The sequence below is a fragment of the Battus philenor genome, unplaced genomic scaffold (genome assembly GCF_028537555.1).
Source record: "Battus philenor isolate CCGP_79_NKW_IND1 unplaced genomic scaffold, ilBatPhil1.0.hap1 SCAF_25, whole genome shotgun sequence".
NCBI classification, from domain to species: domain Eukaryota; kingdom Metazoa; phylum Arthropoda; class Insecta; order Lepidoptera; family Papilionidae; genus Battus; species Battus philenor.
This window is the reverse complement of record NW_027181688.1, coordinates 9,591,912-9,613,524: the sequence shown is the minus strand read 5'-3', so window position 1 is coordinate 9,613,524 and position 21,613 is coordinate 9,591,912. Positions and strand designations below refer to the sequence as shown.

Here is a 21,613-nt window from a genome sequence, read left to right as displayed (position 1 = left end):
TGGCAACACTGGAACCTGAAATAATTATTGATTTTTAAATAATTATTAATATAATTTTACAAATTTGTGATGCTGTGCTTAAATAAATAATTTATTACAAAATGTGATTCAATTTACGTTTTGTTTAACGTAACATCGTTTAAAATTCAAATTTAAAATATTCAAGTTGGCTTTACAAGCGCTTTTGAATGGTCAATTACTTTAACATTATAAGAAATAATCCACTACAGTTGCTCTTTTAAATGAAATTAAACAAGGATTGATGTAGAACGTTATAATATCAACCGTGTAAATGAGTCAACAAACCAAGTTCCACACATTCAGGTCAACTAACAACTCTTGTATGCTTGCAACTTTTAAAACTAAGAAAAAGAAGGACTAACACGCCTTGTGCCCATCAACAATTTGTTAACTTCACCTTTTCAATTAATAGCGGTGGCGTGCTGGAAGTCACCCTTGTCCAGCTGCCGCAGCGACTTCCGTGGCTCGTACAGTAGCATGGAACTGCGTTCAGGGCTGGTCTTATTGCGCTGCATGTCTACATACAAATTTTTCTGTCCACTTCAATTTACCCAATTATGGAATGAACTAGAAGTTATTTCATATAACTACTAAATCTTTTCTTAATTACATAATATACTTAAAATTACTCCAAAGGCATCGCACGATATCTAGAATAAGTTTCTAGATTTAGTTTCTTTCGTACCATCGAGAAAACTAAACTACTGGACCTTAAGGCTCTGGGGGTGGAAACTACTAACTGGCAAGCGCAACATATGACGTCTACAAGATGGAGAAACGACATTTCCACCCAACTCTATTGGAAATCCATGGGAGAAGCCTGTGTCCAGTAGTGGACATAGATTATTATAAATGATGATCACGATGAACTGTATAATTGTTATTAGTTTTAATTGATAGCAGTCTAGAGGTACCGCTTTGTTCTGCCGTATTAATGCTGAATGAAGGTAGTGTTTACGGGTAGGGGTATACCACTCACATCTCAAGCTAAGTCGCCTCTTGTGATTCGAGCTGATCTCCAGCTGTCTCCGCACCAGCTGGGAGGCGGACGCCGGGCGGGCGCTGAGCGGCAAGCTGGCAGATTGCGGGCAAATGTCGGATGATGCCGCCTTCACCTGTGGCTCTACACGACGTTTGATCAAAAAAGATCCTTCCGTTAAGGTACCTCTGGCAATAATTAAGTTTCTAAAGGAAAAAAAGGGAAGGAAATACGGCTAATACTTAGCCTATTCCTTTACATATATATATATATATATATATATATATATATATATATATATATATATATATATATATATATATATATACACACATATATATATAATCATGTTTGTTTTATTAAGTGTTAATAAAGTTCAGATCAAAATTATGGGCTATATATTAAGGGGATCGGATAGTAATGGCGTTTCTGTGGATATTATTTTCCAAAAAAACCTGATTTTTACCGCCCCGGCATTGAAAATTAGTATACTAGACAGAAAAATGTTGTTGATAACGAAGGTGAACGTATTGTTGATTAGAAATAAAAACGTATATCTAATGTACCTCGCTCAGTGAGAATAATCTCACGATGCAGATGCGATAAATCAGAATCCTTCACGAACACTCGGTGCTTGTGATGGAAAGCCGGGTCCCATGTTCTATTCCCGTCGCCCAGGTACTTTACATTCGAACTTTCTGCTTTGTCATCGTCTTCTTGGATAGATGAGTTCTTAGAGAATGCATTCGCTTGGCTAGCCTGAGAAATATTTATATTTTACAACAACATCACAGAATTATATTGAGTTACTTGGGGATAAATGGAAAGGTTCAGAATATCACGAGTAGTTTAAAAAAACGATCGGCTTTTTAAGGATGTTATAAAAAACCAAACTAAAATACCAGATTTAAATTCTTTGAGTAATTTAAAAAAAAAACCTATGGAAAGAATCAGAAAGAGAATATAAACACACACACAAGTGATATATATATATATAAAGCGTGTGACATAAATCAACATCAAGTAGGAGTGTAATATGGTAGGTTGTGACATATCCTATAAAATCAATCAAAAAAAATTCATTTTTATTTTTAAAATAATTTGTTAATGGATGTAATAACAATTTGAATACGTTGTTGCACAAAGTGCTATTTGTATTGCAAAATCAGGCCACTATAATATGATTTTTGTTCGATGTTTAGTGAGAAGTGCAGCAGCCGTAGGACGTTGTGATAAAGGCTCGCCACATACATTTACCATAGGAACAGTTTTATTTTTTTTTTGTAAATGAGGTCCGCTATTGGTGACTTCTCATACAACCCCTGGTCTTAGGTGCGCAGGGACTATATTTTAATTTTTTTACCGGAAAGTAATGACGTTTCTTTCGACATATTTTAGAGAAAAACGATTGATTTTTACCGCTGCGGCATTGAAATGTTGTATACTAGATGGATGGCTGGTTGTTGATTACGAAAGTGAATATATTTTTGATTAGAAATAAAAACTTGTTAAAAATTTAGTCGTGTGAATTTAAATTAAGAAAGCGAAATTGTTTCCGGTCCCCCTAATACTATTTGTTATCTTTAACCATTAGCGCATAGGTATGTAAAAGTCATATAACAGGTGATATAAGTACGTAGTTAGATGAATAAAATTAACCTTTGTTAACTTCGGTCAAATACAGAGATAGTTTTCGCTTTCTGTTACAAATCGATATAGAACTTTCTAGTTCTTCCAACTTATTGGAAATCTATGGAGTAGGTCCATGTCCAGCAGTGGGCGTCCTATGACTGAAATGATGATCATATATAGTGGCTTAATTTACACAACCAAGTATTTATCATAAATATGAAGAGGTGCAAGACCTTAATGAATCGATAGGCACTTTGTAAAACTAAAAGTATGGCGGAAAAAGGATTTTCAAATCCTCTTGCCAGGCCACGTTATGCGTAAGAAAGATGCAGCTACAGAGAGCTCGCCTAGTTTTACAATAGACGATAGAAGATGAATCATAGGAAAAATCCTCACGCAATCAATCACCAAGTGATCCAGCGGCGTGTCTCACAAAAGGAGATTTGTCACAATTCATATTTTAAAAGTACAACACTAAAAAAAACCTTGTCCTCTATTAACTAAGAGTAATATATTCTGCTGATATATCCATCTCCTAACTATAAAATATTCTAGAGTAATGGTTTCTTGAGTGGCCCAGGTAGACCATGAGGAATACACGGGAGACTCGATGGAATCTTCATTTGCGTGACAAAAAAATAACAAAATGAGTCTTGACTTAACCAATGTCTATGTAGGCAGATGTTTTAAGAAACCCAGTAAAACTATTAATAGTAAAAACTTTCGTATATATATTGCATATATTCAGTACGTGTTGTCACTTGCAAAGCGCCGACGGCGTTCGCACAGCTTGTTCACACGTCTAAAGGCACGAAATACGACTTGTAGTGAACGTATTTGCAATCTTGCGTGAACTTGTTTGATACTTTAACAATATAAATACAAATGAAAATTAATTACAAAAAACAATTTTAGGAATATGATAGGGGGGGTCTACCGGATCCAGCTAAATTTTGAAAATGGTCTATAAGAATAATAGGTCTGTCTAATCTAATCTGTCCTAGGCTCTCTTTTCGTCTCCTCTTTTCTCTATTAGTTATTTTCAGTCGATAGACGCCTACTGCATAGCATAGGCTTCTCTCGCTGCCCGCATCCAGCGACTTCCGCGACCTTGATGATGTGGACTGTTCCTTACCTTAATCTTCTTTATCGTAGGACTGGATTGCGGTCGGTTCTTAAAATCATACGTCTGTATAACTCCACTCTTCTTCCTCGTGATGGGAGACAGCTTCCGGAACTCGGTCCTGGGTTCGAGTTCTATCCGGACGCTTTCGCTGGCCGTACTGTTGCTGGTCCCGCCAAATAGTGGCGACAGCTTCGGCTTAGTACCGCTCGTGTCCGTGTCTTCCACACTCTCTATTGTTATTGTCGTGTCCACACTATTGGGCTTAACTCTGATAGGTTTCACTATGATAACGCCACGCTCCAAATCCTTTTCTCGATCGATTTCACTTGCGAGCGGCTCGTAATTTGGATTCTCGAAGCCAGTTTGCGTTGCTATATCATCACTGATTGCTGTGAATGTCTGGGACGCTCTATTCGAGGCCTTGTTGAGCATCTGTTTGCGTCTCTCGAGGTCCGCGTGTATGTCCGTCTGGACCCGCAAGTTGATGTCGCCGTATCTGCGTACTATATAGTTTAGGAGCCAGTGGTAGCCCTTGCGCAAACCTGGATCGATTTTTAGTTTTTTTGTTTTCCCATCGGGCGGATATGCGCTGTAAGATTCCACTAATGTCGGGCATCGGTACCTAATGAATAGTTATTAATGTTTTAAAAAACAAATTGAAAAATTTTTATAGAAAAGATTATAACGGAAGAACATTTGGTCCCAGCCAAAAATTTTAACAAGCTCACTAAGTTTACTCGTGTTAAGAAAATGGTATCTGGTTCAACAAATAGGTGAGATAACAAATTTATAATTTGACAAAGATGCATTAGAACTTTCTGAAGGGCCTATTTCAATTGGTCAATGTGAACACATCGTTATAATTCACTATGTAATAGGTCAAAGGGCGTGTATAGTTACAACGATGAGCCACCATTTTCTTAACCAGAATGTATTACAATACAATGCTCTCTCCTAGATGAACTGACCGCTGGGGTCTTGAAGCTCTGGAGTGAAGACCATGAATCGGCAAAAGCGTAAAATTTCTACCCACAAATAAGACGAACGACCTTATCAAAGTCGTCTGAAGACGCTGGATGCAGGCCGCTTCGAACCGGTCCTATTGGAAATCTATAGAGGTGACTTGTGTCGTCGTGACGTGTTGAACAATCCCATTTTAAGTTCCTGAGATATATTCATACTGATCAGTTTATATTATCGAATGTAAAATTTACATAAAGATAACAATTCATCATCATATCAGCCGATATACACCCATTGCAAGGCATAGTCCGCCCGCAAAGATCACCACAATGTTCAGTCTGGTGCATCCAGCGATTTCTTGCGACCCTATGTCCACCTAGTGAGAGGCCTATACATAAATAACAATGAACAGAAGAAAATAACTTACTTGTTGACAAGCGGTTCGATCTTTAGTTTCTCCACCATGTCAATGTCGTCCAGGGCGCCATCTTTGTCCTGTTTGTTGGCTAACACCAACACGGGTTTACCTGATATCAGAGAGCATATATTTTACGCTATAATGTTACGATATAAGCCCCGTCAAGAAAGCCTTTGAGCCAAGTTACACCATGGAACATCGGCCTATGCAATTAAGGCCGGCTTCTAGCCAAACTGTGATATGTAGCTGCCTGATCCAAGGCTCAACAGGGAGTTTTTGAGCTTCGCTCTATCAACAGAGGTTTTAAACTAAACGTCCCCTACGTCCTACCCTCTTAAATACGTGTATTTTTTTCGGATTCGTCAGTCTTGATTGTATTGAACATGACGCCAACTTAGATCAGCTTGGCCAGACTGATGATAGAAGAAGTAAATTAAGAGTGTGAATAACTTATTGTAAATATTAAAAACCTTAACCTTACCCATGTTAGGGGAACACGAGAGGCCTCCAATAAAAGGGGGCAAAAAAAAGATACGTGTAATCTGCAAAAACCCATAGCCAAATGTGTAAGTTAGATGAAAAAAGTAGCAAACATATGATACGCTATTTTTTGTGGCGCAGGTTATCAACACGATGTCCTGTTGCAGCGGTAATCCTCAAAGGGCGTCGTTCGTTGTTTAGACTATCACCACTGCCAAGTGATGATTGTTTTGCTCGTTCCCCCTACTGTTTGTGGCAGGGACGTTACAATGCGGGTGTAAATATTTTTTTAATTTTTTATTGCTATTTCTCCTTTCTTTCCTCACAAATTCTTTCCATCTTTTCCGCAGCCTAAGAAATGATTGCAGATTCCTCGTGATCAAGGCTTCCATATTATTTGACAACGCCAACTCCCGCTGTTTAGTAATGGATATAGGCGGCCGACGAAAATTGCCTTTTCTAGTACGCGTTTGACGTACGCATCGAAAATGTTTCTCTTCCAGGACGATACAAGTAAAAGGCTTAAGTTATCAATGCTATAGAAATGTCCATGATTGGGATTAGAACTGGAAGAGAGGAGCAGTTGCGCTTCGAAAACAGCATTTCCGCGCTTTTGGAGGGGCGTAGTCCGTTGTTGTGGCAGCGTTCTTGGAGACGAGTCGCATGTCAAACAAATCGGTTGTTCAACGGAAGTTCGCTCAAAGCGCGAAAGTAAGGGTTTTGCGGTATTATTGTGTTATACTTTAGCAGCTATATGGAGAGATAGAGAATTAGAATTATTAACGATTAGAATTTTTATAGATGCTTTAAATAACAAAATCTACAACTTTTTAATAACACATACAAAATACAGAATATTCAACCATTGGTCGAAGATCATTTTAGTTTGGTAAAAATGTTATTAATTGTCTAAATAAAGATAATTATTAGTTACCTTACAAAATAGAGGGGTGATTGGAAATAGGTGTAAAAGGTAACTAATGTACAGTATATCCCATCCAAAAATCAATGGTTTAAAACAATAAAAAATAAGAAAAAGCGTAATTCTGATTACTACATGTTAAGATTAATTATTTGTTATTTATCTATCCCTGCAGACTGTAGTCCCTGCCGCCAGAAGTTATCAGCCTGTAGCATTACAAAAGAGTAAATACATTTATGTAACTTATTTCAGTGTGATTGTTTATACAGGGTGCTTGAAGATAGTTTTTACTTTCTATTTTTAATCATGGTATAAGAAAAACGTAAGTTATATGAACGCACGAAGGTAGTTTGATAAAACATTAACAATAATATTTTAATGAAAGAAAAGATCGCTTAAATAAAATTAGCAGCAAAATTCATTTATTCGCGAAGACATCGCGTAAATGAATCTATATGAATAATAAAATAATGATGAGTAATGAGATGGCAAACTCGCGTGGTTAATTTTTAATTATAAAAGTTGTAAGTACCTGATATTCGATCGTGTGATAACACTTCTTCGAGCACCGCTTTACACTCGTCCAGCCGTGAAAAATCGCTAGAGTCGATAACGAAAATAATTCCGTGAACTTCGCTGTAATATTGACTCCATATTTGACGAAACTGCGGCCCGCCGCCTAGATCGTATATCGTAACAGGTGTATCCTTATGTATTAAATTCACAGCCTTAAACCCAACCGTGGGCAAAACTTTATCGTCCTTCTCTCCAGCTAAATTGTTTACTGTTTTCGTTTTACCCGCGTTGTCTAAACCTATCAGTATCAAAACTATGTGACGCCGTATCCTACGCTGTCGAAGAAACGCGAAACAGTTCCCCATCACAACACAAACTACACCAGTTTATTATGAAACGAAGATTTAAATCACAAAATTCAACTCGCGACTTTGAATTTGTCGCCAGAAGCCATTTGTAAACATTTATTTTTTTGTTGACACGACAGTTGTCAACGGCGATGGCGATCGATGTGACCAGTATTAAATCGCAACGTAACCTCCTTTTTAAATAATATTTAATGTTTTAACTTAAATGATCATTTGTGAGTAGAAATATGATTTTATCTAATATTTAACAAGATTAGAAAAGTTGAGTTATAATAGGAAGCATTTAAGTATCGAAAATTTTCTCAAGATTTTTATCGGCGAATGAGACGTCAAACTTTTTATAATTTAACAAAACAAAATCATCGATCTTATTATGTCAATTATTGAGGCCTTCATAATTAATCATCATCATTATTTCAGGCGTAAAACGTCAACTGTAGGACAGAGGCCTCTCACGTAGATTTACAAAAGGTCCGGTTAGAAGAGGGCCGCATTTAGCATTTTGCAACGACCATAATAAGAGGCACTTGTAGAATTAATTTCCTACTATGCGCTTGCCGGTCTGTGGTGTCCACTCCTCAACCTTACAGCCTCAGCAGTCATCTTTTCTACGCGCTATGTGACCTACCCAATGTCATTTCAAATTTCTAATCCGCTGAACATATCAGTTATTTGGTAATAACCTATCAATAAATATATATAAGAGATTTTCACTTACGTTCCGACTCATTATAATATCTCTTGAACCATAAGACTAACATACTTAAAATTTGGTAGAAATATTATTTTCATCTAGTAAAGGTTAGTTCAATACGATTATTACATAATTTTACCCTCAATGGGCGTTGAGCGTTCATTAAGAAATGCACATTTTCAAACTGATTATATTGTTTGAAAACATACTTTTGAATATGGATATAAATTTGGCCCAAATCCTTTTTCAAAAATTTCCAGGAATGCATATGAAATCACACCCACAAAAGAAAGTGTTTACGACAGCTAGTTATGTATGTAAAAAAAAAACAGGTAAATTTGAATCCCATTATCTATTAAAATATGATTATGAAACGTCAAAGAAAATTTAATATCAGTTTTTAAAAACTTGTCGAATAAAATGGATACTATCATTTGAATGTAAAATAACCTAATTAATAACCTAACTAAACAAGAATAAATGTTACAATGAAGGTCACAGATGTTTCTTTTCAAATTATAATATCAAAATTTTCAATAAGACTGTTAAGGTCACATATGGAATTCCATTTTTAAATAACAAACTATGGAGATACAAAACAATGCAACATACTTGAAGATATTTTAAATAATAAAACAAGAGCATAAAAATACATATAGGATATTTATTTTTGCAAATAAAATCGCAATAAATAGAGAACAATTTTGAGATAAATATTTACAAAGCTTCAATTGTTAAATAATTAAAAAAAATGCGTGCCAATCAATAAAACGCCTTCCGTTTAGTATTGCCATATAAATAAAGTTTTCAGATTATCTGAATCTGACAAGGATGGTGTCTCCATTTTTTATTGAGTAATAAGCGAGGTCCTTCATAACATTGTCCAAACATATTTCTGCGCCTTGCATTTGATCGTCGAGTAGATTTAGTGCGGGGGTTCCTTTGTTGCCTGGCTTTGAGAACAGCCTCTGCGCCAGTGTTACTAGTTTTTGTACAGCCATTGTCGAAGGAAATTTCTTTTTTAAAACTTTTCCATTTTCATCGCGCAATATAACTTCCAGGAGCTGGGATGTAAGAGTCATGTTTTTGATTTGTTTGACTAGTAAACTGTCGTCTGGTATGCCATATTCTGAAATGGTTGATAAAAATTAATACTATAGACATGTTAAGATCATTGGAAGACACTGGTCACATGAATAGAGATTTTGTGTGTTTTGTTATTTTCTTGCTTTTCTTTCGCAAGGGAGTGTGAATTACAGAGAGAAAATAATGGAGAACTAATTGGTTCCTCTTTTTTTAAACTTTATAAAATCGGTGGGACATTTGGTAAGAATTTTTATTCCAATTTTACAAATGTTCAACTTATGCCTGTGCCTTTTTGCCTCTCGAGTGACTTTTAAGCAACTCACTGTTAAGTAGCTCCTGAAATCGACAATGCTCCAAGTCAAAGGCAAGTTTGAGTGTCTGGTCCTTCTGTGCCGCTTTCCACTCCCCCCCATACCGCTTCAAGTAGTCATACTCCGCACCCCTACGGAGCTCTCGTGTGATGATCGATCCGTTTAATTCCTGTGCACAGTTAATTTATTTCAATATTAAACAGTCATCTGATCTCAGTAAACACAAATTTAAAATTTTTTTTTCTTTATTTTTATGGTAAAGGAAACGAACAGTATATACACAAAAAACATACAATATTTTAATAACAGATTATTAAAAAAATTTCAATATTGTCATCATTACATCTATAGGACATCCAGTGTACTGGGGGCAGAGCCCTCCTCCAGTTAGATCTGTATAGATTTCCCGTAAGACCAGTTAGAAGAGACTTGCAACATGTGTTTTCCGACAACTTTAACCAGGTCATCTGTCTACCTTATTTAGATCTAGACTTAATTAGTAACACTTTTTGGACAACTACATACAATATAACAATATACTCTCATGGAATGTCTGTAAATTGTCATTTCGTCCTCTTTGTTTTAGCCCATAGACGCCCTCTGCAAGGCATAGGCCTTCCAGAAAGGTATTTATGTGGAGATATACCATAATCGCCATGCTTGTCATGCATGTTGGCGGTGGCAGTCTAGTTTTATGGTGCGCAAAGGACACTGCTGTCCATCCTCTGGAATTTTGTGAGCAGTGGCAATCTCATAAAATTAATGCAGAAAGTGTGAATTATATAACATTGTATCACAGGAATTGAACCCGCGACCTACGATAGCAGATTTCAGTCCTGTACCACTGTGCTTTAACTGCTCTCAAAAGATTCGAAGTAATCTATCTACCCAATTCAATTATTATATTTTAATAAATACACAACACTATTGATTAAGAAAAGAATATCAGAAGTAGATTCAATAAAATGGTATCCAAAAAATTTAAAAGTACATAAATTCAAAAATATCAAGAAATCTTTAAATTAATAATGAATCTTCGCTATAATTTTTCCAACTATTGTACTAAACACGATCATGAAAGTGATCATTAAAAAACATGCATGACTTTATTTTGAGTTCCTCGCAACTAAGCTTGAGTTTGGAACCCTCATAGCTTCAGGTTAAAAGATACTATTAACACTATTATTAAAGATAATATTACAGAGTTCAAATTGTTATTTCTATAAAATGTGACCTTCTAACATTTATAACGTGCAAGTTTTCACTATAAGTTATCTCAAGGAAATACAAAAAAAAACTCAAATGTAGCAAGTTCGCTATATACATAAGGAAGCCAAGTCAAATGGTATATTTATTTTAGTACCAATAATGCGATATATATGCTTCCATATAACTGCATATAACAGGGGAGTCATACTGGTTAGTTATATAATTTAGCCAGTGGCAATGACAGTCATTTCAGTTGGGACAAGTAAAATTATTTTGATATAATTCACCTGTAGTGTTCCAATTTTTGCTATAACCAGTTGAGATGTGGTATCATAGTCTTCGCTGTTCTGTATCGGGTTCTTCAAGAAATATAACTTCTTTAGGCTTTTCAACTTGTCCAATTCGCTTATTGATCGCCACTAGAACAAAGTGTTAAGAAAATCAATATTTACATATAAATGATATGTAGAATTTTTGAGGCTGAGATGTGGGCAGTATGAAGACCACATTGTAAGTTGTGGGTGACGCTTGGGACATAAGGAAAGAAAGCCCTGTACCTGCACTCGGTTACCAGTCCTGTTTGGCTCTGTGTATAGCGAGCCTTACATTATTTTAACTTAAACTTAAACTTCACAATACAGATAATGTTATATGTAAAACAGTTCTATCGACATACATGTTGTTACATTATCATCTTGGATATAATAATAAAGCCCTTTATTCCGAAATTAGATCATATTGGTTTTATGTTTACTTAAATGCAATCATGAGAAGACTTCATGTTATATTTAATTGGACGTGTCAATATGAATATTCAATTTAGCAAGAAACCTCCAATTTAGGAACCATCATTATTGTTAATAAAACTACAGAGTTTTAAAAACAATATTTATGTAGCATATTCTCTACAGGTACTAAACTGCTCTTTGAAAGGACTTTAGTAAGTGAAAGAGATAGATAGCTTGTATTGTCAACAATAGTGACGATATCTAAAGATTCGTTTACACGTGCCAATTTTTTAAAAAGGTTTGCACACAACAAATTATCGTTTTATTGTCGTTTCTGGGTTTTATACATCATGAATATAATCTTAAAAAAAGGTATTTCTTTTTATATGATGAAATATAACAAAGTAATATCTGTTATAGACCGCTTACATAATGTCAACAACAGAATTGAATTAATAAACTAAAGCTGTGTAGGTTTTATAAGTAAAAATAGACACAAATACAACCCAACATATTATGCTTTTTTTTAGGACATGAATATTTGTTCACTGAATAATTTAAACTTTTTAATTAAAATAATTTAAACTCTTTTCAAAGTAAAGACATCCTTATGTCTTTGATATTGGTTATGCATCTTGTGGTATAACTCTGTCCGGCGACAGTATAATTACGATGGCACATAAACAACTAAATACTTGCATTTATTATTACAGATATTAAGTAACTAGTATATTGAAATAATATTATAAAATCCACCCTTTGAGAGCTTTTCATTTACAATTTGCTAGTTTCCTCACGTTTTATCTTTGTGATAATAATAAAGGAATTATCACCAAAAACAAAATAACAAGCCCCACTCATTTTATTGTATGTTCTTCCCAGTAGGTGTTGAGTTACGTAACCTAGACAGAGGACATTCTTAAGGTCCTCGAAAGAAGATTGCTACTTACAACCAGTCCTATATAGAGGAGACGTCTCATAGCTAAAATGATGAAGATGATACTTACATCATTAATTGAATTCCTATTCAGGAATAACACTTCCAGATTTTCAAATACATCAACTTTTGCATTACTAGGTTCATTATTGAACCTGATTTCTTTAATCTCACAGTCATTCAAACTTAACACCTTCAGGTTTTTTAATTTTCCAAGGTTCATCACTTCATTCCATGTATCTAAAGGGTTTCCATCCAATCTCAGTATTGTCATTGTACGAAGAGTGACTTCAGGTGTTGTTAGCTTTTTGATTCTATTGTATGCGGCTATGACTTCATTTATTTTCGGCCAGAGATATGACAGCACTACGATATCAGACCACTCATAGTCGCACATTGAAATGTTCAGTTTCTCAAGGTTGGCAAAATTGATCGAAAGTTGGGACAGTGTCTCTTCCGACATGTCGATGGCCATACGGTTTTTGCTGAAGAAAAAACAGAAAATTATTATATGAACAATGTACATGTACATTGGTTATAGGTGTAGAACCTTTAAAGTGGCGAATGTATATCTCATTTACTGTCTATTATGTAATATATGCTTATATTTTAAGAATTCTAATTACTTCATATTAAAATTAATTGTAGTTAATATTTAATCCTGCAGACTTGTACTACCAGAACTTACTGGCTTTTAATGTAATTATTATTGTAAATAGAATATTCTAATATAAAGTATAAATTAATATAAATTATTTCAGACTGATCATTTTTTCATACACTTTTTGCTGATAAAAGAGCTATACCAACCGACTACTCGTTTTAAATACCTTTTCTTGAGAGACTTATAGTGGAGGTCAATAATGCTATAATTCATGAAACTGAACTACCTTCTAGCAATCAATTCAAAGGATCTATATTGTACTTTCTATGACACTAACCTTACATCCAATTCTTTCAAGTCTGGCAATTGAGCTGAAAGTTGGATCACCTCACGCCAGTTCGAGAACAAATTGCGTGATACATCCAGACTCCGTACGTTGGGGCAGAGAGATGCAACGTCCCCCGCCTTGGACACATTCTGATCGTGCACGCAAACTTCTAGAAGGCGATCAAACTTTCTGAAATTAAATAATCATTCATTTATTTATTGGCAATCTCACAGACGCTCAGCGGCACAAAATGAGGACTGTGTTCGGATTACCTCACTAGATCGAATTAAGAAATAATAGATCCATAGATAAATAAAAGTATTTGACATAGTGCACCGGATTGTCAAGCTAAAATGGCAATGGGCAGGTTATTTAGCGCACAGAAGCCTACTGGGGCCTTATAGATCTAAGGTGGCGACCAGGACCAGGAAAGACCGGGAAATTGCATAAAGTTGTATAAGGAGCTTGGTAAAGTCGGCATTAGACGCTGTATGAAATCAATGGGGAAGGCTTTCATCTAGCCGTGGACAACCTAGGGCTGAAAAGAGAAACAAGCTCTGGTAAGAGTACTATTAAATCTGTAATGTTGCCAGAGATTTAACATTGCTAGATAAAATCTAATCTATCTACTATTAGTAAAAAAAAATTACAGTAAAATCAACCTAACCTACATAACTCAAAAAAAAATTGAATAGATTAATAAGGTATTTGTCCTGTTGTTCATCACTGAAATATGACTTCAATGAGTCTATAGACCGAATGAACAAAAAAAATTAATGAACTTACATTAGGATACATAATAAATAATTTTATTGATAAGTTAAATAATTTTTATAATATTACACTTACTGTTTCTGGTGTATCTTTTCAAAACCCACCATTTCAATAAACGGGGCACCCATTTCTCTTTTCCATTCATTGATAACAGTTCTGCGGTGTGCTGCCACTGTTTCATCCTGGAAAAGCAGAGGTTTATTTGTGTTACAGATACATTTAATGTTATGCTCATCATTTATTTTAGAACAAAAAGTACGAGATTTTGTATGTTTTAGAAACCATATTCTTACTTGTTTGTACTCACATTTACTTAAAGCCAAATATTATAAAATATACAGCTGATGACAACAAATAATTTATTGACATCATAACTATTCACTTTTCTTATCAACAACCTTTTGCCATGTAGTATACAAATTATCAATGCCAGAGTGGTAAAAACCAATTGGATTTTCTGTAAAATATGTTGAATTAAACAACATTACTTTCTGGTTCCCCTAATATATTGTAACCACCTCTGCCACAATGAAGAATTTTATATATCACATAACAGTAACATAAATACATATCAGCTGATAGACCTCCACAGCCAGACATAAGCTTCTGTCAACAATTACCACAATGACTGGTCTTTTATTACTCATATATATTTTTCTGTGACCTTTACATTGTGGGTCTACCTAGGAGAGAGCCTACCCATATTGCATCTACAAACTTGTAACATACATATAAGTAATGTTGTGACCAGTTTGTCTCAACTGACTGTTTTCTCCATTGTAGCTTGTGTAAGTAAGCATTAATAAATATATACATAACATAGTAATTAATTGTCCTATGTTACAACCAGATTTTTAATTAGTTATCTTAAACAATATTGAGATCATGAGGGATGAAAATAATGCAAGGAGCTAATTATAATACAGCATATAGCAACTAAAATCCGTAGTCTTATATGAAATGATCCAGCAAGAACTATTATCCTTGGGGAGCAAATTGTACTGTCCAATTTAACAATCATCACCACCATCATCATGTGTTTTTGCAAATGTCTTAGATTCTCTAACATGAATACAGAGAGTTATAATTAAATATCAATATTTGTCATTTATATTCAGTGATACTTATGTAATAATTTTATTAAAGGTAGTTTTATTTTTCTTAAATGGCAACACTACTCAACCCTGTCACTCTTTTGTGACAATTTCCAGTAAAAGAATTAAGAATGGTGGCGTTGAAACAGCGTTTTTATTATTGAGTCAGGAGCTCGGTCAGTTGTTCAATAACCATCGAGGTGATAAGTTGTCTAATGGAAACTATGCTAGTTGGCCGATAAGGGTGTTAAAGGTGAAATAAAAGTTTTTACTGTGCTATGAATTGGAGTTTTTCTGATACTTAGTGCTATAACTTTAATTATTAAATATTTAAATTAATCACAATCGAGTAAAAAACCACTAGTTAAGAATGTGTCAGACTGTTATAAATTTTATTTGTTATGTCTTTACTTGGTCTAATGAAGGCTGAGGCCTTCCGGGATCAATTAACAATATTATTAGTATCAAATATATAATTATTATTATGAAATATACATGCCATTAACTATTAGTACATGTAATATACATATATTTGTAAACAATCTATTATATCAAGTCAACATGTCTTAACTGCACCTTTTAAGGGACAGATTGGAATGTATGTATAATAAGCCTTCACTAATTAATTGTCATTAAAACCAGCAGTGGACATCTCTGATGATGATATTTAAAGATTTTAAACTCATAATTCATTGTTCAATATATGTTAAATTTGACAAACCATATTCATTTTGATAAATGTTATTGTTATTTATAACAATGACACCTAAATTAGAGTAACAATCAGAGATTAGATATTAAGCTAAATCTTTACTAGAGTATTAAAAGATTCAGGTAAATATGTGAATCAGACCATTAACTATACCTAAGACAACTTCATTTGCTTGTATTTTCCTAAGAGTTCTTATTGTTAACAAGCTGCCTATGCAGATGATTATGGCATCCTCATCCAACTTTAGAAAAATATGCACCCAATAATCTTTTCTCTTGTTAAAATAACAATAAATGAAAGGGAGAACAAGTGCGTTTGGTTATGAATAGTATAACACTTAGGATTGTTGTTGTGTGGGTGTCAGACCTTGTATATACCAAATTTGGTACAAAGAGAGATTTAGGTACGACTATGTGATAATATAAGTAAAAGAATATAATAATTTTTACCTCACGATCACCGTAATACTTCCGAATAGCATCCGCGCAAGTTCTGAACGGTGATATTTTGTTAGGCCGAACAAAAGAACCGGAATTCGGCTTGGTAGTTTTAAAGTATTGCACGTTGTCCACAAAGCCGTCGTGTTTTCCCCTAGAGGCGTCGTCCCACTCAACCCCATACCAAATTCCCTTGTAGCCCTGCACTTCACCAATATATTTTACTGTGCCAAAATCGTCACCACTCTTCACCCTGCTCCCAATCGAGACTTGCATTTCATCCTCCATTCCGTTACAGCTGTCCATGGTGCCGTTACAAAATTTTGGCATTAAATTAACAGGCATCGCGCCCACCATCCTTTTTGTGTTTTCGAAAATGGAACTGTTTATCAAATGAAAAACAGAATGATCTCTTCAGAAAGCTTCGCGTACGTCAGATTGACTGACGCATTGTCAAGTGTTGCTATATTATTCGTCAAATACATATAGTATAGCGCTCTTGCAAGCGCTCTTTTGTAAGCTACTGAAAGGGACAGATGATTGTAGAAAACACAAACAATTATAAAAAAAGAGTCTTTTATATGCGATAACTTTTTGAAAGTGTGTGATTACTTGTTCAAAAGGTTTCAGTAACTAATATACTACAAAGCAATTTTTCTAAGACTTTGATTGATCTAATATAATAAAGTCAAGAATGTTTTTTTCTTTATAAGCTATGTAGCAATTCCCATTGTATTTATTTGTCTCGGCAGATGCAGACGGACATTTTGTTACTAATGTAAACGCATCACATGTGGTTATGACTAATAAGTTGTGCATTCTATTTGACAAGAGTAGTTATTATGGCTCTAAGGAATATAATTTCTGGTTCAGGAAATGTAATTCTTGTACAAAATTATTTGTTGTAATAATATTTTTGGTACTAATAATGCACACAAAGATCACATTCAAAAAATTTACACCGTGTATTGCTATAACCAATATTGAAACGTTTGGGTCCAAAAACCTCAGATTATAAGGCAAATTGCACAAATAAAATTTTGATAATGGAAAGAGGTTGAATAACTACATCAAAATTTTTTCAATAGGTGTCGCCACTTCGTGTTTTTATTACATTAAATTAATCTTTTCTTGAATATTATAATTTATACGTTGCATTACTGACAAATAATTTTAATTATTAGTGACGTGAGTCATCGACGAAAAGTTGCACATGTAGCATAAAAGATGGCAATACTAGTACGAGTCGCTGAACAAGGCAGAATACACTGAACGGTGATTGGTTGCCGGCTGGCAAACTTATTATACGACCAAGTTTGGAAGTATAACCAAATAGGGACGAAAATGTAAATTTAATTTCCGGACTCGCAGCGAATCGCACACGTTGTGCCGTAATTTAAGCTCGGCCAGTGGGGGGATGCATTCGATCGTATCGTACACAATACAGCCACAGCCTTCAGCTGACGTAGTGAAAAAAGCTCACGGCTATTGTTTCTATTTTCATCCATGTACGTTCATTGTACTCTCGCTTGACGGTTCTATAAGCTAATTCCTTTAATTCGCTCTGAGTGCCGACGCAGTGCTAGCGTCCTCTCGCTCCTCGCTCTCCGTAATCGAAGTAAAAACGGGACGTGTGAAAAGTGCTTTTTGACACGAAAATGGCCACCCTGATGCCAGACGTATCCTTAACCCGATAATATGTGAGATGTACGCCGGTGTATATAATATGCAGTTTATAAGTGAACAATTGTGTGCCATGCAATAGTGCATAAGGATTGATCCCGACAAAGGACACAAGCATCAAAATGAGGTAAGTGCATCGAGTTTAAACCGTCGAGCTTTCTTAAATATAAATAAATCTGTAAAGCGTCGATCTATATTTAACGGAGAATATTTTGTTTCGCCATGCCCTTGTTTTCTTCGCCGATTTTTGATTCGATCTCTGACGGACATAAACATGTCTTAATGTCAGGGGTCATCGATTTGTTAATTTAACAGAATTTTATGAATGACATTAGTTCTGTATTTTAAGTAAGCAAGTTTTACCGTATTAGTATTGTAGATAGTGCAGATTTCGTTTCTGAACGATATTGATTTTCCAACGCACCGTGGGGTACCCCCACACGATGTACTCTATTTTCGTTTATTTACTATATGCGAGTAAAAATTCAAGGATTGGCCTTGACTTTGATCCTACAATTTGCCGCGACACGCAATATTTCTGCGAAATAGGGTGGCTGGACCCCTTAGATGGTATACTCGTTCATATGTGTAATAATATCACCCCACCTTAATTTATAGAAGTGCGTTCCTAACGTTTCCTCAAGTTATTTTAAATTATCTTATAATCACTTGTAGATAATTACCAATCATTTAACATTTATAAATGCATTGATATCATGTACATTCAATAATTTCCCATTCAATCAAGGATTATACCTGTTTAGGTTTTAATCTATTACGATATATTTTTTTAAATATCGTAAATATAGTATCAAGTATTTTAAAACTGTTTGAAAAAAGAAAATTTATTTTTTATGACCTGCATTTAATTTTAAAATTTTATTAGCTCTTTCCCTGTTCTTTATATACAATGTTTTAAATTAAAACGTTTAAAAGTGCTATTATTAATGTGATTTTATAGCATAATTAATTTTGAAATATAATGATGTTAAAAAAATTGTAGCTAAAATTTTTTTTTCTTGAAAAAATGTTAAAATGCATAAATATCAAAAACAAATGGGAAAGGATTGTATAGATAATTAATATGAAAAAGGTAAAATAGAAAACCACCAGATATCAGATTTTGAGATCTAGATTCTTTGCTAATAGTTAGTTCAATTATCCTGTATGTTTAGACCATAGTGATACAATCACTAACTATAACCACAGACTGAATGAACATCTATTAATATTTAAAATTGTCTTATGAAAAGCACTTTTGTATAATGTCATAAACAACTGAAAGAGGCTCCATCCATTTTTCTTGTGTAAAAAAATCTACATAGGGTGATATGCATGTAAAAATATGATCTCTGCCAGTAATTCTTCTTCTCTCGCTTAGTTTTGTTAACTATATGAGTGTACTCCACTTCAAGGTTTTGTACTTAATGATAGTGTAAATATTAAAATACCAGAAAATAATCTTATAGGCAGGTGATTGATTATAGGTATAAGTGTCAAAGAGGTGAATGTAAAGCTCAATTGTCAGCAAATAGCTTTAAACCTTTTACACTTACAATCACCCTATATAAAGTTATCACTCTGAAACTATTGGAATGTGACAGGCAAATAATCAAGTCTGCAGAAAACAATAATTAATGTTAACAAGTGTGTATGAATTTTTTTTAAAAGCTTTTTTTTCTTATATTCATTACTTTAATTGCTGTTTCTAAATATTCCATTGATTTTTGAATAGTGTATACTTTACATTAATTGACAGTAAATGAATTACATATTTGCTATATATTTATAGCTTTGACATACATAACCAATCAGCTAGACCAATATAGATGCAAGGTACATTAGTTTCTATACAAAAATTCATTTTGTATTACTTTAAATATTTTGTATATATTTATAATATAAGCCTTTATTATCAAGTTATAGTTTAGCTTATTCTGTTATTAAGAATGTTTATTATATTTGTTACATTAATTATCAGGCAGTTTACAGAATATAAGTAAAAAAATAAAATAACTTTAATAAGAATCTAAATTGATTTGAACCTGAAGCCTTAAGTTTTATAAATCATTTCTAAACCATAAGATTGTTACAACTTTAATGTGTACTTACATACAAAACAACACAGGCAATTAGTGGTATTGTATGTGTTTTGGGAATCCAATTAATTAGCAGTTGAAATCATCATGGCTTGAGGTTAACCTATTTTAACTTGTACTCGATTGTTTGTAATGTGACACAAACGTGCTGTACATATTTACTAATTTGTTAACATTAATTGGTTTGGAATTGTTAATTACTTTGTAATTTCCAGAAATACATTGTTAAAAAATTGGTGTGGATAGGGTTGTCAAAGATATCTTTGAGACTTTAATGCTATGGTTGACACACTCATAAACTAACTTATGTTATTGGGGAATAGTTAAAATTGTTTTAAATTTTTGTTTTAATTGACATTATTTAAAAAAGTGCTTCCATAGATTGTCAGTGAAAAATCTGTTGGGACTGAGTTTTTGTTGAAAGCTACTTCTAAGTAGGAGATATTTTTATTTGATATAAAGACATCACCAGTGATGGGGTACCGGTCTGCATTTTTTATTTTGCACTCTAATAAATCATATATTACAAAAATTTTAAAACTTTTTATAGAGTGAAAAGTCAGCAGGACTTTCCTAAAGAAATAGCAGAAATTTTTATTTTGTGTCTAGCCATCACCAAGAGACATTTCTAGATACATTATTTTGTGCTGAACCCTTAATACCGGGTCAAATTTTGTCATGAATTCACCGTCTTGACAGGCAGTACTTCCATTAATTATTAGCCAGGCATATTCACCGAAAAAAAGAACATGAGCGCTGCTGCGAGTGATGACGCCGAACTGACAGAACAGAGTGGCCAATGCTCCACTGTCACCTCGTACATAACTAAGGCGCGGTATAGCGATTTCGGTAGCACTATAGTATTCAGTTTATGCTCGTTTTACTTAAAAAGGATTTAATGTATTTTGAAAGGCATTAACAATCAGGCAATTAACGCATTCAAAATCAATAATAATGTACTTAGATATATTTCTAAGTACATTATTATTGAATTTGAAAAAGACCATTTTAAAGGGACCCTCTCCTCCAAGTAGTTTTGAGTTTTTATTGGAGGATATATGCTATAATATTAAAATTATTTGAGGCATTGAATGGTCACAAAATAGCATTAAAAATTGATATAATTTAGAAAACAACTTGAAAGAAACAACCCTGTACAGAGTTTAATATACTTCGGGACAGTCAACATAGCAATAAAAACCGTTTCGGTATGAACGATGTATATTTATGTGGCACATAAGGTTATAAATATTTTAAACACAATTTATAAGACGTGTGTGACTCCAAGAAAAGAATGAATCGACAATTAATAAGCTAATGCGTTTTACGACAAAGGTTGCGTCGAGTGGAATCGCTTATTAGCTCTAAACGCTAAACTTTGCGCTATTTACTGCTAATTTTCCTTATATGTATGTTATATTTGCATGCCGTGTTCTATGTTAATTAATTGTAACAGTGATCGGAACAGCGATTCGACGCAGATATTGACATG

At 34.0% G+C, this 21,613-nt stretch overlaps 2 protein-coding genes across 2 annotated transcripts; both read right to left on the bottom strand.

Annotated features, from left to right (window-relative positions):
• Nucleotides 1–422: 422 nt before the first annotated feature.
• On the bottom strand, nucleotides 423–7,541 carry LOC137924973 (uncharacterized). Its single transcript, XM_068768397.1, has 6 exons — nucleotides 7,074–7,541; nucleotides 5,149–5,248; nucleotides 3,768–4,380; nucleotides 1,567–1,759; nucleotides 1,001–1,144; nucleotides 423–538 (listed from the first exon to the last, which is right to left on the bottom strand). Exons 1-6 carry the CDS (start codon nucleotides 7,420–7,422, stop codon nucleotides 423–425), a joined length of 1,515 nt encoding a protein of 504 aa, XP_068624498.1. The 5' UTR covers nucleotides 7,423–7,541.
• Nucleotides 7,542–8,783: 1,242 nt separating this feature from the next.
• Nucleotides 8,784–16,776, bottom strand: Tbce (Tubulin-binding cofactor E). Its single transcript, XM_068768356.1, has 7 exons — nucleotides 16,352–16,776; nucleotides 14,172–14,278; nucleotides 13,332–13,511; nucleotides 12,461–12,875; nucleotides 11,013–11,144; nucleotides 9,529–9,685; nucleotides 8,784–9,248 (listed from the first exon to the last, which is right to left on the bottom strand). Exons 1-7 carry the CDS (start codon nucleotides 16,694–16,696, stop codon nucleotides 8,932–8,934), a joined length of 1,653 nt encoding a protein of 550 aa, XP_068624457.1. The 5' UTR covers nucleotides 16,697–16,776; the 3' UTR covers nucleotides 8,784–8,931.
• Between the last annotated feature and the right edge of the window lie 4,837 nt (nucleotides 16,777–21,613).

What these genes read in the sequence shown, in the direction of transcription:
- LOC137924973 (XM_068768397.1), bottom strand. Translation starts at nt 7,422, where the DNA reads ATGGGGAACTGTTTCGCGTTTCTTCGACAGCGTAGGATACGGCGTCAC. An exon ending in ATCGAACCGCTTGTCAACAA is followed by an intron (nt 4,381 to 5,148) that starts GTAAGTTATTTT and finishes ACTATTCATTAG; the next exon opens with GTACCGATGCCCGACATTAG. An exon ending in GAGGCGACTTAGCTTGAGAT is followed by an intron (nt 539 to 1,000) that starts GTGAGTGGTATA and finishes ATTTGTATGTAG; the next exon opens with ACATGCAGCGCAATAAGACC.
- Tbce (XM_068768356.1), bottom strand. Translation starts at nt 16,696, where the DNA reads ATGGTGGGCGCGATGCCTGTTAATTTAATGCCAAAATTTTGTAACGGC. An exon ending in TTGAAAGAATTGGATGTAAG is followed by an intron (nt 12,876 to 13,331) that starts GTTAGTGTCATA and finishes TTTTTTCTTCAG; the next exon opens with CAAAAACCGTATGGCCATCG. An exon ending in CAAAAATTGGAACACTACAG is followed by an intron (nt 9,686 to 11,012) that starts GTGAATTATATC and finishes AACTGTGCACAG; the next exon opens with GAATTAAACGGATCGATCAT.